This window comes from Tachyglossus aculeatus, chromosome 16 (genome assembly GCF_015852505.1).
Source record: "Tachyglossus aculeatus isolate mTacAcu1 chromosome 16, mTacAcu1.pri, whole genome shotgun sequence".
Taxonomy (NCBI): Eukaryota; Metazoa; Chordata; class Mammalia; order Monotremata; family Tachyglossidae; genus Tachyglossus; species Tachyglossus aculeatus.
Window position 1 is genome coordinate 42,357,003 of NC_052081.1, and position 19,071 is coordinate 42,376,073.

The 19,071-nt window shown below is 47.0% G+C and overlaps 1 protein-coding gene across 7 annotated transcripts in view; it reads right to left on the reverse strand.

Moving 5' to 3' along the window:
• Window positions 1–10,019: 10,019 nt before the first annotated feature.
• The window catches only part of LOC119938376 (zinc finger MYM-type protein 4), a 63,788-nt gene continuing 54,736 nt past the window's right edge, over window positions 10,020–19,071 (reverse strand). For 6 of the 7 annotated variants that reach the window (XM_038758186.1, XM_038758189.1, XM_038758188.1 and 3 more), the window contains 4 exons: window positions 18,547–18,658; window positions 17,490–17,738; window positions 13,844–13,973; window positions 11,804–12,011 (listed from right to left, as the gene is read on the reverse strand). In XM_038758186.1, the coding sequence (XP_038614114.1) occupies window positions 11,804–12,011; window positions 13,844–13,973; window positions 17,490–17,738; window positions 18,547–18,658 (699 nt within the window). Of the gene's footprint in view, window positions 12,012–13,843; window positions 13,974–17,489; window positions 17,739–18,546; window positions 18,659–19,071 lie in introns of all 7 variants that reach the window. The other variant, XM_038758185.1, reaches the window with a different exon arrangement.

Below are 19,071 nucleotides of genomic sequence, written 5' to 3' on the forward strand. Positions count from 1 at the left end.
TCCCCCTCCCTCCCTCCCTCTCCCTCTCTCTCCCTCCCCCCGCTCCTTCCCTTTCCCTCCCCGTCCCTCTTTCCCTCCCCCTCTCCTTTCCTCCCTCTTTCCTTCCTTCTCTCTCTACCTCTCCCTCCCTTCCTCCCCCTTTCCTCCCTCTCTCTCCCTCCCCCTCCCTCCTTCCCTCTCCCTCTCTCCCCTCCCTCCTTTCCTCTCCCTCTCCCTCCCTCCCTCCCTCCTTCCCTCTCCCTCCCTCCCCTCCCTCCTTCCCTCTCCCTCTCTCCCCTCCCTCCTTCCCTCTCCCTCTCTCCCCTCCCTCCTTCCCTCTCCCTCTCCCCCCCTCCTTCCCTCTCCCTCTCTCCCTTCCTCCCTGTCTTTCCCCCCTCCCTCCTTCCCCCTGTCTCCCTCCCCCGTCTCTCTCCCTCCCCCTCCCTCCCTGTTCCTCCCCCTCTCTCTCCCTTCCTCCCCGTCTTTCCCTCTCCCTCCGTCCCTCGCTGCCTCCCTTCTCCCGTCGGTCCCGCGGGCCCGGCTGTGCCCTGGGCGCCCCTCCGGTTGGCCGAAAGGGTCAGTGTGCGGGGGGCGGAGCTTTGACCCTCTGCAGCTGATCCCCAGCTCGGCCTGGAGGGCGGGCGGGCAGGCGGCAGCTGGGCTCCGGAGGGCTTCGCCCACCGGAGCCCGCCCGGGCCCCTAAGCGCCCCGGCCCCGGGCTTCACCGGCCATTTAAGCCTAAAAGATTCAAACCAAAACAAAACCAACCGACCACCGACCAGGCCGCCTCCGCGTGCAGTAGCAGTCCGTTCCCAGCAGGAGGCGACATTTCCGCCCGCGAGCTCGGCGCCTGGACGGGGGGCGCCCGGCAGGCACGGCTGGTGAGTTCTGCGCTTAGGAGCCCTGGGGGTCAGCACCAGGACAGCCAGGGGATTTATTATAATAATTATAATAATAATAATAATAACGATGGCATTTATTAAGCGCTTACTATGTGCAAAGCACTGTTCTAAGCGCTGGGGAGGTTACAAGGTGATCGGGTTGTCCCACAGGGACAATCCCCATTTTACAGATGAGGTAACTGAGGTGCAGAGAAGTTAAGTGACTTTCCCAAAGTCACACAGTTTGACAATTGGCGGAGCCGGGATTTGAACCCATGACCACTGACCCCAAAGCCCGGGCTCTTTCCACTGAGTCTCGCTGCTTCACGCTTACTGTGTGCACAGCACTGTACTAACTGTTTGGGAGAGTATAATCCAACACGTTCCCTGCCCACAACGAACTTACAGTCTAACAGTGTATAGTAACGGCCCACGTCCTCCACCTGGCCCGGAATGCCCTCCCTCCTCACATCCGCCAAGCTCGCTCTCTTCTTCCCTTCAAAGCCCAACTGAGAGCTCACCTCCTCCGGGAGGCCTTCCCACTCTGAGCCCCCTCCTTCCTCTCCCCCTCACCATCCCCCCGCCTTACCTCCTTCCCCTCCCCACAGCACCTGGATATATGTTTGTGCAGATTTATTACTCTGTTTTACTTGTACATATTTACTATTCTATTTATTTTATTGTGTTAATATGTTTTGTTTTCTTGTCTGTCTCCCCCATCTAGACTGTGAGCCTGCTGTTGGGTAGGGACCGTCTCTATATGTAGCCAACTTGGACTTCCCAAGCACTTAGTCCAGTGCTCTGCGCACAGTAAGCGCTCAATAAATACGATTGAATGAATGAATGAATGAATGAATGAATAGGGCCTCAAGAAAGGTGATTAAGTGACTCTGGGCAGCTGGACTTGGGGCTGCTTGGACTATCCAGACACCTGGCAGCAAGGCAGCATTCAAAGTGCCATCATCATCATCAATCGTATTTATTGAGCGCTTACTATGTGCAGAGCACTGTACTAAGCGCTTGGGAAGTACAAATTGGCAACATATAGAGACAGTCCCTACCCAACAGTGGGCTCACAGTCTAAAAGGGGAAGACAGAGAACAAAAACAAACATACTAACAAAATATAAATAGAATAGATATGTACAAGTAAAATAAATAAATACAGTAATAAATATGTACAAACATATATACATATATACAGAATATATATTCAGAAATCAGGCAGGTGGGTCAGAATAATACTAATTGTGGTATCTATTAAGCGCTTACCATGTGCCAGGCACTGTAATAATAATAATTGATGGCATTTATGCATTTATTAAGCACTTACTATGTACAAAGCACTGTTCTAAGCTGCTGGGGAGGTTACAGGGTAATCGGGTTGTCCCACGGGGGGCTCACAGTCTTCATCCCCATTTTACAGATGAGGTCACTGAGGCCCAGAGAAGTGAAGTGACTTGTCCAAAGTCAGACAGCTGACAAGTGGCGGAGCCGGGATTTGAACCCATGACCTCTGACTCCAAAGCCCGGGCTCTTTTCACCGAGCCACCGCTGCTTCTCTGAGCCCTGGTCGGGGCCTGCGGGCTGGTGAGCAGATATGTGTGTGCGTTAAGGGCTGTGGCAGATGGCGCTTAGTACAGTGCTCTGCACACAGTAAGCGCTCAATAAATACGATTGATGATGACTTTTGAGTCACCGAACAATATCCAGGAACAGTCCCATCCTGTCACTCGCAGGGGGCTAAATTTCCTTAAAACACAGCAATCTGCAGGTCTGTTTGACCAGTGATCATTAAGGTCAATGGCGATTAAGGAGAGTAAAGGAATTAGGACTCCAGCCAACAAAACAGCCCACAGGTTGAATCTGAGGAAGAATTCGTATTATTTCTGCCTAATGTGGTACTGGAGAACATGGCTGTGGGTGGGGAGCAGATTTTCAGCAGAGCTAATGTTGTGCCAGAGAAAAGAGAATTTTTGATGGGGCTGCAGCTGAGAAACTAGAATTTCTGCTGTTGAATAATAATAATAATAATGATGGCATTTATTAAGCGCTTACTGGGTAGTGAATTGTCATGGGGTGGGGGGGGAAGCTGTGAAAAGTAACTCTTCGAGCGACGGGCCAGCTGGTATCAGGCAGGCCCCTTCCTAGGGCACGACAAAGCCTATGAATCTCCTTGGAAATAATAATAATAATGGCATTTGTTAAGCACTTACTATGTGCAAAGCACTGTTCTAAGCACTGGGGTGGATACAAGGTGATCAGGTTGTCCCACGCGGGGCTCACGGTCGTAATCCCTATTTTACAGATGAGGTCACGGAGGCACAGAGAAGTTAAGTGACTTGCCCAAAGTCACACAGCTGACAAGCGGCAGAGCCGGGATTAGAACCCATGACCTCTGACTCCTAAGCCCAGGGTCCTTCCACTAAGCCACGCTGGAAAACATTTAAGTGCTTGTGGCTCTAGAAAGTCAGAACAGAAATATCTGATTAAGTGATGCCTTCAGGAAGGACCTCAAAAGAGGTTTTTCGATCTAGTCCAATATTTGAGGGCCTACTGTATACAAAATGCTATAATAATAATAACCGTGGTATTTGTTAATCAAATAATGGTATTTATTGAGTGCTTACTATGTGCCAAGTACTGTATTAAGCGCTGGGGTAGGTCTCAAATAGGCCCCACGTGGGGCTCACAGACTGAGTAGATGGGAGAACAGGTATCGAGTCCCCATTTTGAAGAAAAGGAAACAGGTACAGAGAAGTGACTTACTCGAAGTCACATAGCAGGTATGTGGTGGAGCCTGGATTAGAACCGAGGTCAATCAATCAATCAGTAGTATTTATTGAGCACTTACTGTGTGCAGAGCACTGTACTAAGCACTTGGGAAGTACAAGTTGGCAACATCTAGAGACAGTCCCTACCCAACAGTGGGCTCACAGTCTAAAAGGGGGAGATGGAGAACAAAACCGAACATACTAACAAAATAAAATAAATAGAATAGATATGTACAAGTAAAATAAATAAGTCCTCAGACCCCCAGGCGTGTGATCTTTCCACTAGGCCATATTGCTGCTTTACTAGGCGCTTGGGAGAGTATAACAGAGTTAGACACAATTCCTGCCCTCAGGGAGTTTAGTTAAGTAAGGGGAGACACCACTAAAATAGAGGAGGTCATATGCATTATAAAGGTGCATACCTAAGTATGGCAGCTTGTCAAGGGGAGTTGGATGGAAAAGAAGGGGTAGGTTGCTGAGGTCAGGACTAAATAGAGACTAATAATACTAATAAAAATACTAATAATTGTAGTATTTAAGCATTTACTTTGTGCCAGGCTCTATTTAAGTGCTGGGGTAGATACAGCGTAATCAGGTTGGGCACGGACCGTGTCCCATATGGTGCTCACGGTCCTCATTGTACCCTGAGGCACAGAGAAGTGAAGTGACTTGTCCAGGGTCACGCAGCAGACAAGGGGCAGAGCTGGGATTAGATTAGTACAGTGCTAATGATCATCATCATCAATCGTATTTATTGAGCGCTTACCGTGTGCAGAGCACTGTACTAAGCGCTTGGGAAGTACAAATTGGCAACAGATAGAGACAGTCCCTACCCATCAGTGGGCTCACAGTCTAAAAGGGGGAGACAGAGATCAAAACCAAACATACTAACAGAATAAAGTAAATAGAATAGATAGGTACAAGTAAAATAAATAGAGTAATAAATATGTACAAACATATATGCCAACATTATTGTTGTTATTATCCCCAATTTAGAGATGAGGCCACCGAGGCCCGGAGAAGCGAAGTGACAGGCCCGAGGTCCCCCGGCTGCCAGGCCCTCCGCCTCCCGAGCCCGGGCTACTGCTGCTGCTCGCGGGGACCCCGGCCCGTCATCATCATTATCAATCGTATTTATTGAGCACTTACTGTGTGCAGAGCACTGTACTAAGCGCTTGATGATGATGATCCCAGGTCTTTTTGACTCCCAGGCCGAACTCTGTCCCCTAGGTCACGCCGCTTCCCTAGGGACTAGTGAGGCAGCAGCCCTCTCAGGATCCTGCAAGCCGACTCGATGCTGTGGCCGCAGAAAGGGCAGCAATCGGTCAGTCAGTCCGATTTGTTGAGCAGTAGCGGGGGATCTGTGGGGTGAGAAGAGGGGATTTTGTACATATCTATTCTATTTATTTTATTTTGTTAGTATGTTTGGTTTTGTTCTCTGTCTCCCCCTTTTAGACTGTGAGCCCACTGTTGGGTAGGGACCGTCTCTATATGTTGCCAATTTGTACTTCCCAAGCGCTTAGTACAGTGCTCTGCACATAGTAAGCGCTCAATAAATACGATTGATGATGATGATGATCTTTGGGGTGAGAATCGGGGAGAACACAGTAGTGGGGGATGGCTGGCAAAGAGGTGGGGAGGGGGTAAGGCCCGGCATCATGCCAGCTTTCCTTATCTCAGGTCACCCCAGATCAGAGCAGTTTCTCCAAATAGTCTTACCTCCTTTGACCAAATTTTAGTGTCACTCAACCCTCCTAAATTGTAAGCTACTTGAAGTCAGGGATTTTGGCTCCTAGCTCTCCCAAGCCCTCGGTTGTGGTGCTTTGCACACAGGAAGTGTTCAATAAATATCAGTGTTCGGTAGGACAAGTGCACCGTAACAAAACTTTCGCCAGCAAGGTATCACTTGCTTTGTATGAGGCTGAGCCTTTTGAAAATGGGTGCCGTTTATCTACCAGTTACTCTGGTGGGCAGGGACTGCGTCTACCGACTCTGTTGTGGTGCTTTGCACGCAGGAAGTGTTCAATAAATATCAATGTTCGGTAGGACAAGTGCACCGTAACAAAACTTTCGCCAGCAAGGTATCACTTGCTTTGTATGATGGCTGAGCCTTTTGAAAATGGGTGCCGTTTATCTACCAGTTACTCTGGTGGGCAGGGACCGCGTCTACCGACTCTGTTGTGGTGCTTCGCACGCAGGAAGTGTTCAATAAATATCAGTGTTCGGTAGGACAAGTGCACCGTAACAAAACTTTCGCCAGCAAGGTATCACTTGCTTTGTATGAGGCTGAGCCTTTTGAAAATGGGTGCCGTTTATCTACCAGTTACCCTGGTGGGCAGGGACCGCGTCTACCGACTCTGTTGTATTGTGCTCTCCCAAGGACTTAGTACAGTGCTCCGCACTTATCATCAAATAGAAGCAGCGTGGCTCAGTGGAAAGAGCCTGGGCTTTGGACTCAGAGGTCATGGGTTCGAATCCCGGCTCCGCCACATGTCTGCTGTGTGACCTTGGGCAAGTCACTTAACTTCTCTGAGCCTGTTACCTCATCTGTAAAATGGGGATTAAGACTGTGAGCCCCACGTGGGACAACCTGATCACTTTGTATCCCCCCAGCGCTTAGAACAGTGCTTTGCACATAGTAAGCGCTTAACAAATGCCAACATTATTATTATTATTATTAACAAATACCAAAAATAAATAAATAAATAAAAAATACCCTTGTTGATGATGAATCCCCTATGCGCTCAAGACAGGAAGCACTTAACAAATACCTTTAAAAAACCCGGAAAACTTAGAAGGGATAATATGTGGTCCTCTTCTAACCTTGAGAGTTGAAGTCTAAGAGGCTTTAACTTATCATGACAATATTATTTTGTGCTCTCCCAAGTGCTTAGTACAGTGCTCTGCATGCCGTAAGCACTTAATAAATCGCCTAATATGATTAATTGATCAGACTTCCTTTCCTTCCCCCTCCGTTGCTAAGCTTATCAAATGAGTATGTCACTTAAAACTCAGATGGAAATCCTCTGCTTAATCCCTTCCTGAAGGGAAGTAAACCAATTTTCACTTCTTTTTGAATCCACAAGAATAGTCCTTAGCAGGCTCCAACTTTTCCCAAATCAAACTGTAGGGAAGCACAAAGGAGATAATTCTAGGCCTGCATACTTCGAGAAATAAGGTTTATAAATAACCCTTTGGAAGGGGCTTTTGGCTTTGTAACTTCGCATATCACCTTCAGCACTGATCAAATATTTTGGGGTACAGGGAATTATTGACCAAGACAGGCCAAAGGAGCAGCAGTGAATTTTTTTTTTTTTTTTAGCAAGGAGTCTAGCGATAACTACAGGAACAGCAAAGGAAACTTTTACTGCAATTACTTTAATTCATTCATTCAATCGTATTTATTGAGCTCTTACTGTGTGCAGAGCACTGTACTAATCGCTTAGGAAGTACAAGTTGGCAACATATAGAGACAGGCCCTACCCAACAGTGGGGCTTACAGTCTAGAAGGGGGAGCAAGCGCAAGCCTAACCTTGGTTAACCTCTGGTTGAGTGGAACTCTGGAAAAAAGGACTGAGAATTGGTAAAGCAAAGAGAATGCCATGTGCTAAATGCATTGTGTCTATCCACTCTATTGCATTATACTTGCCCAGGCGCTTAGTAAGTGCCCGATAAATACCAATTGATGATGATGAATCCTTCAAGATCCTGTTTTTTCTTTCTACGGGGAACAGTGAAGCTATTGCTTGAGGAGCCTTTCATCACCATTAGCAACTAATGGTATTTACTGGGCACTTTATGCAGAGCACTGGAGTGAGTGATTAAACTCAATGAGAGAAATCTGGTTTCCCTCTCTTGCTTCCTGAGGTGGTGAGACTGCGTTTCATGCACTTCTGGGAATTCTGGAGGGTCAAAGGAAACTATTACAGCTTGATTTCCCAAATCATTTTCTCCTCCTCACACGAGATATAACTAAAAGGGAAAGGTGACAAAGTCACACTAGACACTGAGCTCCCAGGGCAGGAAGCATGTCTACCAATGCTACTGTAATCTCCCTAACGCTTAGTATAGTGTTCTGCACACCGTAAGCCCTCAATAAAATACCATTGATTTATTGCTAGTCCAGGAGGGAGTAATTAGGGAGCCTGTTGTTTTGACTAGAGCTGAATAAACTAGGTTTAATCGTTGTGTTACTTCAGTGAGAGACTAGGTCCAAAAATCCTTAGTGATTTTTCCATGGTGGTGGGGAAGGACAGGGAGCAAGGGGAATCACAGTTCTACCCCTTTTGAGTTTTCACCATTCCAGGGGCCCTTGAGACACAACACCAGAAAAAATTCAAGTTCAGTCTGAACGTGAAGGTGGTACAATTAAAAAACTGGCACCAAGGTAGGAAGATAAAATTTTATTTCAAATATTGGAATGCACTAGTAAGCATTTAGCATCGCTAATAAACTTGGTTTAGTGTGATAGTTCATAGGTAAGTGTAGAGGCCTTTTTCTGAGGGATATGAGAGGTATCCAGTTGGCAAAGAGTAGAGAAGGCGCCCTTCAATCTCAGGAGAGGTTGTCACAACAGCCCGCTCGATCCGGTTCTCGCTGTGAGGGGAGACGCTATCCCAAGCGTCAGCTGCTGCGGACTCACCCCCTAGAAGGCGGCCCGACAAGCCACGGCATCCTGACCAACGCCCAGATCAGCGGGGGCCACCCGGGCCTTCATCTGGGCTCTGGCCACTTCTGGCTTCAAGTTGCCATTCACGAGCCCCCTAAGGTAAAACCCCGGTGAGGCCCCCATTTGGAGATGATAACAATAATGATGATAATAACGGTAATAATGGTATGTTAAGTGCTTACTATGTGCCAAGCACAGGCACCGTACTAAGTGCTGGGGTAGATTCAAAGTCTCTGTTCCATACAGGGCTCACAGTCTAAGGGGGAGGGAGAATGGGTGTTTAATCCCCATCTTCGAGATGGGGAAACTAAGGCACAGAGAAATTCGGTGATTTGCCCAAGGTCCCACAGCAGGCAAATGGCAGGGGCAGGGTCGGAACGCAGCAGCATCTAGGACAGCGCTTAGTACAGTGCTCTGCACACAGTAAGCGCTCAATAAATACGATTGATGATGATGACAGGTGGGCCCAGAGTCCCTGCGGTGTCCCACCGAGGGCTGGAGGTGAAGGATGGGCCAGTATAGGGAGAAGGGGGAGATCCAGGATGGCCAGACAGGTCCTGGACTCCAACTGGGAAGTGACAGCAGCACCGCCGCCACCATCTTCCAGTTCCCTTTGTGTGACTGACTCATTTACCTCATCAGTGGCAATTCCATCCTTCAAATCCCTTAAATTCTAAGCCCTCCAAGACCCCTCGCTCTGCCATTCCAAGTAGCCTAGATGGAAGTGACTGTGCAAAATGTGTCCAAACACACACACAATTCGAGGCTGAGGAGATGCAGTCAGGGGCAACTATAAAGCTCCACACTCCTCAGAACATTAAATTACCATCCAGGGACTACTGAGAAGCTCCAGCAGATATTCTGATTTCAGAAAAGCAATGAAAAAAAAGCAATAAAAAGACTTAATGGTGATGAAATATATGCTTACCTTCCTGGGCCAAAATTTCCAGTTAATTTTCATGCTTTTTAGAGGAAGAGGTGGCACTGTTCTCATTTTCTGCAGGGTTAGGATATGTGGAAGTAAACCAACGAGGGTGACAGAGGGGAAAATAAATCATCCTAGAGTTCATCTGACGAAAAGGAAATGAATAACTCACCCATTGTATACAAATATACTATTTTATTCTAGGGGAATATTTCTGTGGCTTCTGTCAAGGGAAAAACCCAGAAGTTTAAAAAACAGATAGGTGGTCTGGGGTGTTTCTCTTGCTTTTTCCCTGAAAAAAAAAATCATTTCACACAATTTTAATAAAATAAAAAAACCAAACAATCTGACACAGACATTAACAGCTACACTCATGAGGAATGACCAATAATTAACTCATGGATACTTCCTCCTATGCATTAATTTAGGCTTCTGGGCAACTCTGTGGACTTACATGCAACTGAAAACCTGACATTTTGTACAGCCATACACTATCTGGGTATCCTGTTCTCAGTTAAAAGGTATAAATTTTTTTTCTTGTCATTATGCCATAACAATTCATCCACTACGTTAACTACTTTTATTTTTCATACAACTACTGGGGGGAAGTGTTAGTGTTTATACACCATAAAATTCTGATCGCTGGAACTGGTACACCTTCGAGGATTCGGATGATCAGATGATTTATTGGCAGGGTAATAATCAGTGGCCAGGCCTCCTTCCTCCCCGATAGGCAGGGTGGTGAAATAAACAAGTTCTCTGGTCAGAAAGGACAAACACAGATGGACATGATCATATGGAATCAGGGGCAGATTTACTTCTTTCACACAGTTCTTGGTATTAAAAAATACATCAGTGAAACCTGTTACAGGCAGAGGAACAGAACTACTAAGTACACAATGTCAAAAAGGCTACTTTCTGATTTTTTATTATAGTTCAATGACCTTTAGTTACTGCTTAAAAAAAAAAAAAAAACCACAAAAGGAGTTGTTGTTTTTCAAAGTTGTTAAATTTCTGAGTGGTATTCAGAACTTCTGATATTCCCATCCTGGGGTCCAGTTAAGCCCGACTTAAAGAAGCTGCGTGACTGGCCCTCAGGATTTCTCACAACTTACGACCGTTGCTCCTTTCAAAAGTCCGCGATTTAGATATCCTCCTGAAGAGTGCATCTGAAGTCTGAATAATGACGCGAGAAGACCTGGATACGGATTCTTACAAGACAGGCATTAGCTTGGGTCCTGGTGGCCCGCTTTCTTGGCAGAGGGGCCAGGATGAAAGGCCTTCTTCCAAATGTTGAGCACCTGTCTAAATCTGATACATTTATGAGTTTTCCCCACCTGTTCTGAGAGCAAAAGTAATACTGTGTCTTTGTGCGACTTTGCACGTGGTTTCAGGGTGGACAGAACAAGGGGTGGGGAGGAAACAGACGAAGGATATGAGATAGGAAAGGAAAGAAGGGAAGGGGTGTACGTATGGTGTTCCTTTTGAAAAGACAGGGGCCTCCAAAGACCTGGGGGAGAAGACAAAACAAAATATGAAGAATTAATTGGGGCGGGTGGGGGGGAAGGAGAGAGGGAGGGAGGGAGGGAGAAGGGGGGAGGGGACACAGTGGGAGGAAGGAAAGCTGCCGTTTCCAGCCCCACAGTTCCGTTTCCAGCCCCTCACAGTTCCGCAGACTGCAGTGCCTGCTTGGGTGACAGCAGCAATTGCCTGTAGAGACTGCAGGCGGTTTCCTCCTCACGTCCCGGGCCCCTAAGGCTCGGGCTGGGTCCGTTCCCCAAGCCGTCTCTTCCGAATAGCCGGGGCTCTTGGGGCTTCGTTTGCCTCGCTTGGGCCGTGTCCTGGGCCCTCCGGGCTGGACGGCAGGAGGAAGGGGTTCCTGTGCCTGGGAACAGACCAGTGAAGGCATCGGTCCACCACCTGAGTGACTGTGGCAGAGGCGTCAAAGGTTTTCGTCTTCCCAAGCTGAGACGGCAGCGGAGGCCCAAGACGAGATCCCCTACTTGACCCTGTTGCTACCCCTGCTGATGCAGGGTCTGAGACCTCAGATCCCCCAGTCACGCCTCAGTGTTTGCTCTGAGATCGCCGCGGGTTTCTCCCCCTGAACCTTGGCCCCGAACCGTCTTGGGGTCTCCCCGGCGGCTGGGCTTGCGCTCCCAAGTCCTAAGAGCCGAGGCCTAGCTCTCTAAGGTGTCTACGGTTACTGTGGTAGAGTTTTATACAACGTTTTCCTTAAAAATATTTCACAATTTGTTATTCCCAAACAAAATAAGATTATGCACCACTCAGAGAAATTAGGTTAGTTCATCTTTAGTTTGTCTGCTTTAAGAATCTGTCCGCTGTCAAAGGACCTCATTTCTCTCAGCTTACGTGTTGCTTCCTTCGATTTCAGTTTATAAATCCACCGTGTTTCACAAGATGCCTTTTTTTCCTTTGCTTTTCCGGGTTTTTTTGTTTTGTTTTTATTCTTTTCGGTTTGAAGTCGAGAGAACTTGGCTTGTCTGATGGCCGGAGGCGGGCCGCTTTCACAGTTTGGTGCTTGCAAATGCGTATGAAAATAAAACCCCACTGCAGTTTTAATCTGATAACTCGACGTCGGAGTCCTCGGATTTGACTTTGGCAAGTTCTTCGTGCACCTCCCTCACCAAGAGGATGCGTGTTAACATGGTGTCCAGCGTTCCCGGGTCTATCGGTAAAGTAGAGTACCACATGGGGCTGTTCGGGACACAGGAGAGCTCCGGCTGGAGGTAAAACACATCAGTCCTCTGCTTCACGCTTTCAGAACTAGTTGGGGGAGAAGGGAAGATGGAGTTTCAGACAGGAGTGCTATCAGAGAGCATCTATGGGGGGCACAGCATTGTACAAAAGGCCTTGGGAGAGGACGATAAAGCTAAAACACATGATCCCTGCTTTAAAGGAGCTTGCAACCTGGCAGGGTGGGGCGGGGAGAGGGAAACAGGCGCCAAAATAAACTGCAGGTTGGAGAAAGATGCAGCGTAGCCTGGTGGAAAAAGCACAGTCCTGGGAGTCAGAGGGCCTGTGTTCAAATCCCACCTCTGCCACTTAGCTGTGCAACCTTGGGCCAGTCACTTCACTTCTCTAGGCCTCAGTTACCTCATCTGTCAAAAGGGAATTAAGACTGTGAGCCCCACGTGGGACGTGGACTGTGTCCAACCCGATTATCCTGTATCTTCCCCAGTGCTTCAGCAGAGTGCTTGGCACATAGTAAGAGCTTAGCAAAAACCATTAAAAGAAAAACAAAAAGAGAATGGAAAAATGGCTATGTGGATGAGTGAGTCAATATATACAGAAGTTCTATGGGTCGTTGTGAGTATACAGGCGCTGAGGTGATACCTGAGGGATATCACCTAGGGGAAATAGAAATTAACCGTAGGAGGAGGTTCATTACGCCCAGGCCAGAACAGCTCTAATGGGGTATTAGAGTTGTTTTGGTAACTGTCTGCCAACTCTCTGAAGTTCCCATGGTAATTTCTGTAGCAGGGAGAAGCTGCTGTTACATGCCAAATTCCAATTTGTGAAAATTAAAATTCTGACCTCCTTGCAGGCTCAGTTGGACAAACTCTTCTTTCCTAAACTGTCCCTACTGCTCAGCAGCAATGCTTGCAGTGACCCAAAGTTTAGTCTGCAGATAAAGTTTATAAAGGCCAGAGGGGAAATGAGGTTACTAAAAACATTAAAAGAAAATAAAGAAAATACATTGAAGTGCTAGCACGAAGCACAGTTCAAATGCAATCAAGAGGCACCGTGAGAGGCCATTTCCACTCTTGAAGAGCTTTTCAAAAAATGGGAAGCAAGGAGAGTGGAGGAAGAGGATGCTTGTTCTGCAGCTATAGCCAAATAATCTTCCCAGAAGAAGGAGGCCTGCTTTGTACAGTTCTCTTCGGTTCACCTTGTGCAGCGTGGCTCAGTGGCAAGAATCAACTGACGTGGGTTCTAATCCTGGCTCTGCCACTTGCTTGCTGGGTAACCTTAGATCAATTAATTTCTCTGGACCTTAGTTTCCTCTTCTTTAAAATGGGCATTCAATACCCGTTCTCCCTCCTACTTAGAATGTGAGCCATATATGTGGGCTAGGGACTGTCATCGACCTGATTATCTTCTAATCTACCCCCGTGCTTAGTACAGCGCTCAGCACACAGTAAATGCTTAGCAAATTACCATTATTATTACAGTGATGACGATGATGCCCACCCATGCGGCCACTAACACCAATTGCTCTGGGTGCCTATACCCAGAAATGTAAAACTTGCCTCTGTTTGTTACAGTAAGGCCCTGTCAACACAGGGCTGCTCCTACCATGCACCTGAACCTGGCCCATAGGCCTTGACCCAACCCAATTTGCAGGCTTATAAGTGGGAAGGTGGGTTAGTGTCCCTCTTCTCCTTCACCGTGGGTTACTCTGGGTTGCAGGAGTGCACTTAGTCCTCTGCTCTCTGTTTGGCCGGCAAGCACTCCTGGGAATTTGAGTCAGTTTGCTGGATTAAGGTGTACGCACGACGGGCCGGGGAGCGTACATCTCCCCGCCGGTTCTGGAACCAGGCAGGGGACCAGCCCAGGCCAGCATGCAGGACTCTAGCGAGGGGGAGGTCACTTACCACTTCGACAAGTAAAATTCATAAAGCCGAACTGGGCACCGTAGTGGGTTATCAGTGTTCTCGGCCATTTCTACGGCTGTGGGAACCTCTTCGTCCTCACTGCGTTTCCTTTTGCCCACGGATAATTTATCTAGGGTCAGGAAGACAAGACTGTTAAGATGCAGTATCTGGCTTAGTCTAGCCACTGTGGTATTGAGGCAGAGCAAGAGGGAAATGGTCAGGAGCAGCAGTTTCTTAAAGGTACAAGACTGGGACCGACAGTCGTATCAAGGCCTCCCCTTGGGCACACCCTGCTGACACTGCCACGAAGACAAAAGAAGCCTCCTGTGGACTACCCCAGCCCCAGTCTCAGCCTAAGAAGCCTTCCTGTTCTCCTATAAGTCGGGGGGGAAGGGGTTGCGTGCTCACAGAACCCGACGATAAAAAAAGCTCCAACTATAGTCCTCGCCACTTCTGACGTGTGCATGTGACTTTCGGTTGCACCAGAACCAAACGTGATCGTGTTGTCGGACAAAGCGCTCCCCGATTCTCCGGCAAACGCTCTAGCCAAAACGCATCATGAAAATCCTCACGCTCTGGAAGGATTGAGAGGTGCTGGTTCTATTCTCTGACACACCGCCATCCCTGCTGCTCAACCTCTGCCTGAAGTTCCTTTAGTAAAATGAAAATGCCACCTGGAACTGACATCTCTGAGGTGACGACAAACCGCCCACTTATGGCTAGGGCTCGAGAGGGACAGACAATAGGCCAGAGGTAGGGCTTTCTCTTTCCTTTCCATCTTGGCTCTCAAGGAGTCTCTCCATACCCCCCCCAACACTGACAGACGGACGGGGACACACACACACACACACACACACACCCCACCCCTTTGTCTCTCTGCTCCTTGGCGACACTTGCAATCTTTCTTATTTCTCCACTCCTCCCTGTAGGATTTCCTCCCTGTGTTTCATTCATTCAATCATATTTATTGAGCGCTTACTGTGTGCAGAGCTCTGCACGAAGCGCTCCTGAATTGAGGGAATGCTGTGCGCTACAGAAGATAGTTTTTAACTCCCAGGCAACGCAAGGGGAAAAAGGACAGGAACCCGTAAGTGGCCCTCTGGTTGGGGATGAAATTCTATTGCCAGAGAGATCCCCGAAAGGTCCAGAAATCCAAGCCTGGCCACTTTGGGAGTGTTCCCACGTGACTGTGGGGTTTTCACAAACGAGCAATGGTCCACTGGGCTGTTGGGGCTCGGAATTTCAGCGGCAGGGGGGTGCGTGGGGGTGTGCGTGTGTGCATGCGTGTGCGACAAGCTGGGCCCTTTCCTGGTCTGAAACCTTAAGATAAGGTGGGTGAGGGATCTAGGGAGCCATCTGATCCTGATTTCACCAAAAGCAGGTCCAGCTTGGGCTTACAGGCTTGGGATCCAAGAGGCAGGCTCAGCATGTCCTAGGTTCGATCAGCAATCTTCCGCCTCATTTCACAAGTCTACATACATTATAGTTGTGTGAGTGTTCCTGAGCTCTCACCGCAGAAGACACTACAGAACATCTTCCATGGAACAGTTGTTTGACAATGAAGGGGCCCACGGCTTAACAGACGTCCCAAATGGCTTTGGTTTCCTTCAGCTAATGAACGCTGCACATTATTCATCTTGTCAAGCCTCCACTAGCTGGAACCAGGAAGCTTCTCTCCTACATTTACTGATGACTACAAGCATTCATCTTTGTAAGGATAAGAGCATAATTATATAATGCCCTCACCACCTCAATGATCGTACAGAGAACAAGTTTCCACCAACTTAACCATACCATTAAATTCTCTATAGGTTTCCCCCACCGTGACAATTCTCATTCTGAGCTCAATCTCTACAGCTGAATATAAACTCACTCCTCCCAAATGCCTAACACTCTTCTCAAAGGACACAGCATCAACACTGCTTGTGCGACTTGGCAAGCTTTGTTCCCAGTTTTGGTCCTTGGCTAAAACATCGTTTCCTGCTTACAATACTAAGTGGTTCCCACTTCCCACACGAAAACGGGGCCATGAGAATTTGTTTGGGGAGCAGTGTCTGCTTCTCCAGGGTTCTTGGTGGCAGTGAACTGAGTTCTACGGCCGGGAAGGAGGAGAATCCCGAGAATTAAATTTTGTTTTCCGAGTTTGTCACCACTCCGGGCAATAGGGCACTTCCATCCCCCAAGCAACACACTCTCTTGGATCGCCCCAAAATAATAACCTGGGCAAAACGTCTCTATTTCAAGCTACTTAAAATTTCATTTCACTTGATAAGATCACCACCACTGAGATCTGGGCCAGGGTTCTGGGCACTGAAATCAGTGCCGGGTCACAGTTTACCTGGCACGCTGAATGAAGGGACATTGGCATCAAAGGGATGACATGAACACAAGACGGGAAAAGGACATCACGTGATTCTTGCAGCTGGCCTTTGGTTCACTCTGGCACCAACATCCAGTGAGAGCCCCATGAAATAAGTGTGCATTGCTATGAGCTCCAGGTAGAGGACCCAAAGTTGACCAGTCTTCAGCTCAAAAACCAAAACCCCAATCTGGCAGGGCACTGCAGGGAACACCTCAACAGGTTAGTCTGACTTCAACACCTAAAGCCCTCAGAGAACTGCTCCATGCTTAAACCAAGCTGCTACACATATAATCCTGTTACAACCAAATCATCAAGGGTAACTGAGAAGCCACATGGCATAGTGGATAGAGCATGGGCCTCGGAGTCAGAAGGTCCTGGCCCTTGTCTGCTGCGTGACCTTGGACAAGTCACTTCACTTCTCTGTGTCTCAGTTACCTCATCTGTAAAATGGGGATTGAGACTATGAGCCCCACATGGGACAAGGACTTTGTCCAATTTGATCTGCTTGTATCCACCCCAGTGCTTAGTACATAATAAACACCTAACAAATATCATCATTATTATTGTATTATTATTGAGACTGTCATTATGTGGACACTTATTCCAATACGTTCAGGCTGTGTTGCCTTGTTCTCTTCTGCTTACTCCGGACACAATTAGAATAAATCAGTGGAATTTATTGCGGGCTTACTGTATGCAGAGCACTCTATGAAGTGCTCAGGAGAGAATAAGTCAACAGAGTTGGTAGGCACAATCCCTGCCCACAAGGAGCTCACAGTCTACAGGGGGAGACAGAAATTGAAATAAATTACGGATATGAATTTAAGTGCTGTGGGGCTGAGGACAGGGTGAATATCAAGTGCTTAAAGGATAGATTCAAATCATCTCTGCCCAACTGTGGATGGAAACTGATAGTTTGGGCAAAGTGAGTAAATCTTCATATTTTACTAACCATAAACTTTAAGGTTCATTATAAACAGGATCAACAATAGGGTAATTATCTGGAACTTAGCAAAAACTCTTGTTATGAAACCTCAGTATTATAATGCTTGTTATGAGACCTCATCTATAGCTTTCATTTGCTCCGCACAACCAGTTTTCAATTATCCCGGATAACCGGAAATCCCTGGGCATCAGTTTATTCACCCACTTCCAGTGCAGGTTTATGCACAATTTGTCAGGTGACTGTCTAGGTGTTTTCTTTCATACGTTGCATTTTCCATTTGCCACCCCAATCAAATGCACGTTCATGCTTTAAAGGTGCTAGGAGATACTCTCACGTACCAGTTTCTACTTCCTGCTTTTGGAACGGTGGGAAAAACCTCAAATATGTCATCTTGGTATTGTACTTCAGAGTCCTAGTACGCCTCATCACATGGGCAAAGGAAAGCTTCAGGTGCTCAGTGACATTCTTTAGTTGAAAATATTTGGTGTTGAAAAACAGAAGGGTGTTCAAGAGGACTATCGGGGAGTAGGCACCCAGCTGTTTACACTCCCATAAGTGCTCCTCCTCGATCCGTGAGAACATGTAACCTGAGCAAAGGAGAACAGAACAAAACAGCACTCATTTAGCCCAATGAAACAAAACCCTAAAGCCAGGATATAGTCACAATTCATTAGCTCTTACATCTGGAGGGGGAAGAGGTCACAATTCCCTATTTAAAAAAAAAAGAAAAGAAAAGAAAATTCAATACACTAAAGCAAATACTGCCTGGCAGCAAATAGAGAGACCTCAGGGAAAGAGAGGCAGAGGATGATCAGGAAATCAAATTTCTGCTCTGAGGATTAGGCAAAAAGCAAGGGCTAATCCATCTGAGTGGGCCCCGGGGGCATCTCCAAGAACTGAGCAGATTGACCACTAGCTGAGGTAAATATTGCTTGACACTATGTGGTCTTCCTTCAGCAAGCATCTATTAGAGATAGTCTGCTCTGAATTTAAAATGATGTTTTTGAAATCAACATTAGTTCCTGACCACCTAGGACATCTTAAAGAGTTGAGGCCTTGCAAAGGGACTTAAAATTAATGCACCTCTAGTTCACTGCAGAATTCTACTAAGCAGAGAACAATTCAATTCCTCTTTGTGGTTCGGTTAAGATTTTCATTTGTCCAAATGAGGTATTTTCCTTTTTGCTCCTCCACTCAAGCACGCTTTGACCAAAAGAGGGAGGAAGACTCTGATGCCCAGGTTCCAAGATTCAGGGGTAGTCAAGGGGAAGCTCGGCCTGGAAAAGAAGTGTCCCCTTCCTGGTGAATGTTCAGTGGATAGGACACATTCATCCAACACAATACTACGAAGGCACATTTTAAAAGAATCAAAATGAAAAGTAATCATTGTCCTACCATTAGGAAGTATTGTAGGCTCCCATATTTTCAAGAGTTTTGTAAGTTCAATCATAAACCTGGAATATGGCTCGGTAAAAATGTTATCTATTCTACCGTTCTCAAACAGGTACTGTGAGAGAAAACAAAGGGAGACATGCATTTGTTGTTACATAGAAAAGGCTTGCCAAGCAAAAAGGTTTTTAAAATGAAAAAATACATTTAAAGTTCTCCCTTTAAAAATCAGGCCTCAGTTGAAATTTGACCTTTCAGTTACGCTCTACTCCCAAGTACTATTAAGGACATTAAAACAAAATGTAAAGTCTAGGTCCATGGAGGCTTGTAGCCACCTTAATAAATCAACTCTTGGGCTCTTAGCCCATTGGGCAAGGAAAGCCTTTTACCTTGCCTTTTACATACTGACTGGGTTGCATAAAAAAGGGGAAAACCACCACCCTGAAACAATAATGATAATCGGCACCACACGAAAGCCAATTCAGAAATCCTACTGTGCTCTGATAGTTGTAGTTAGAGATTATTCTCAAA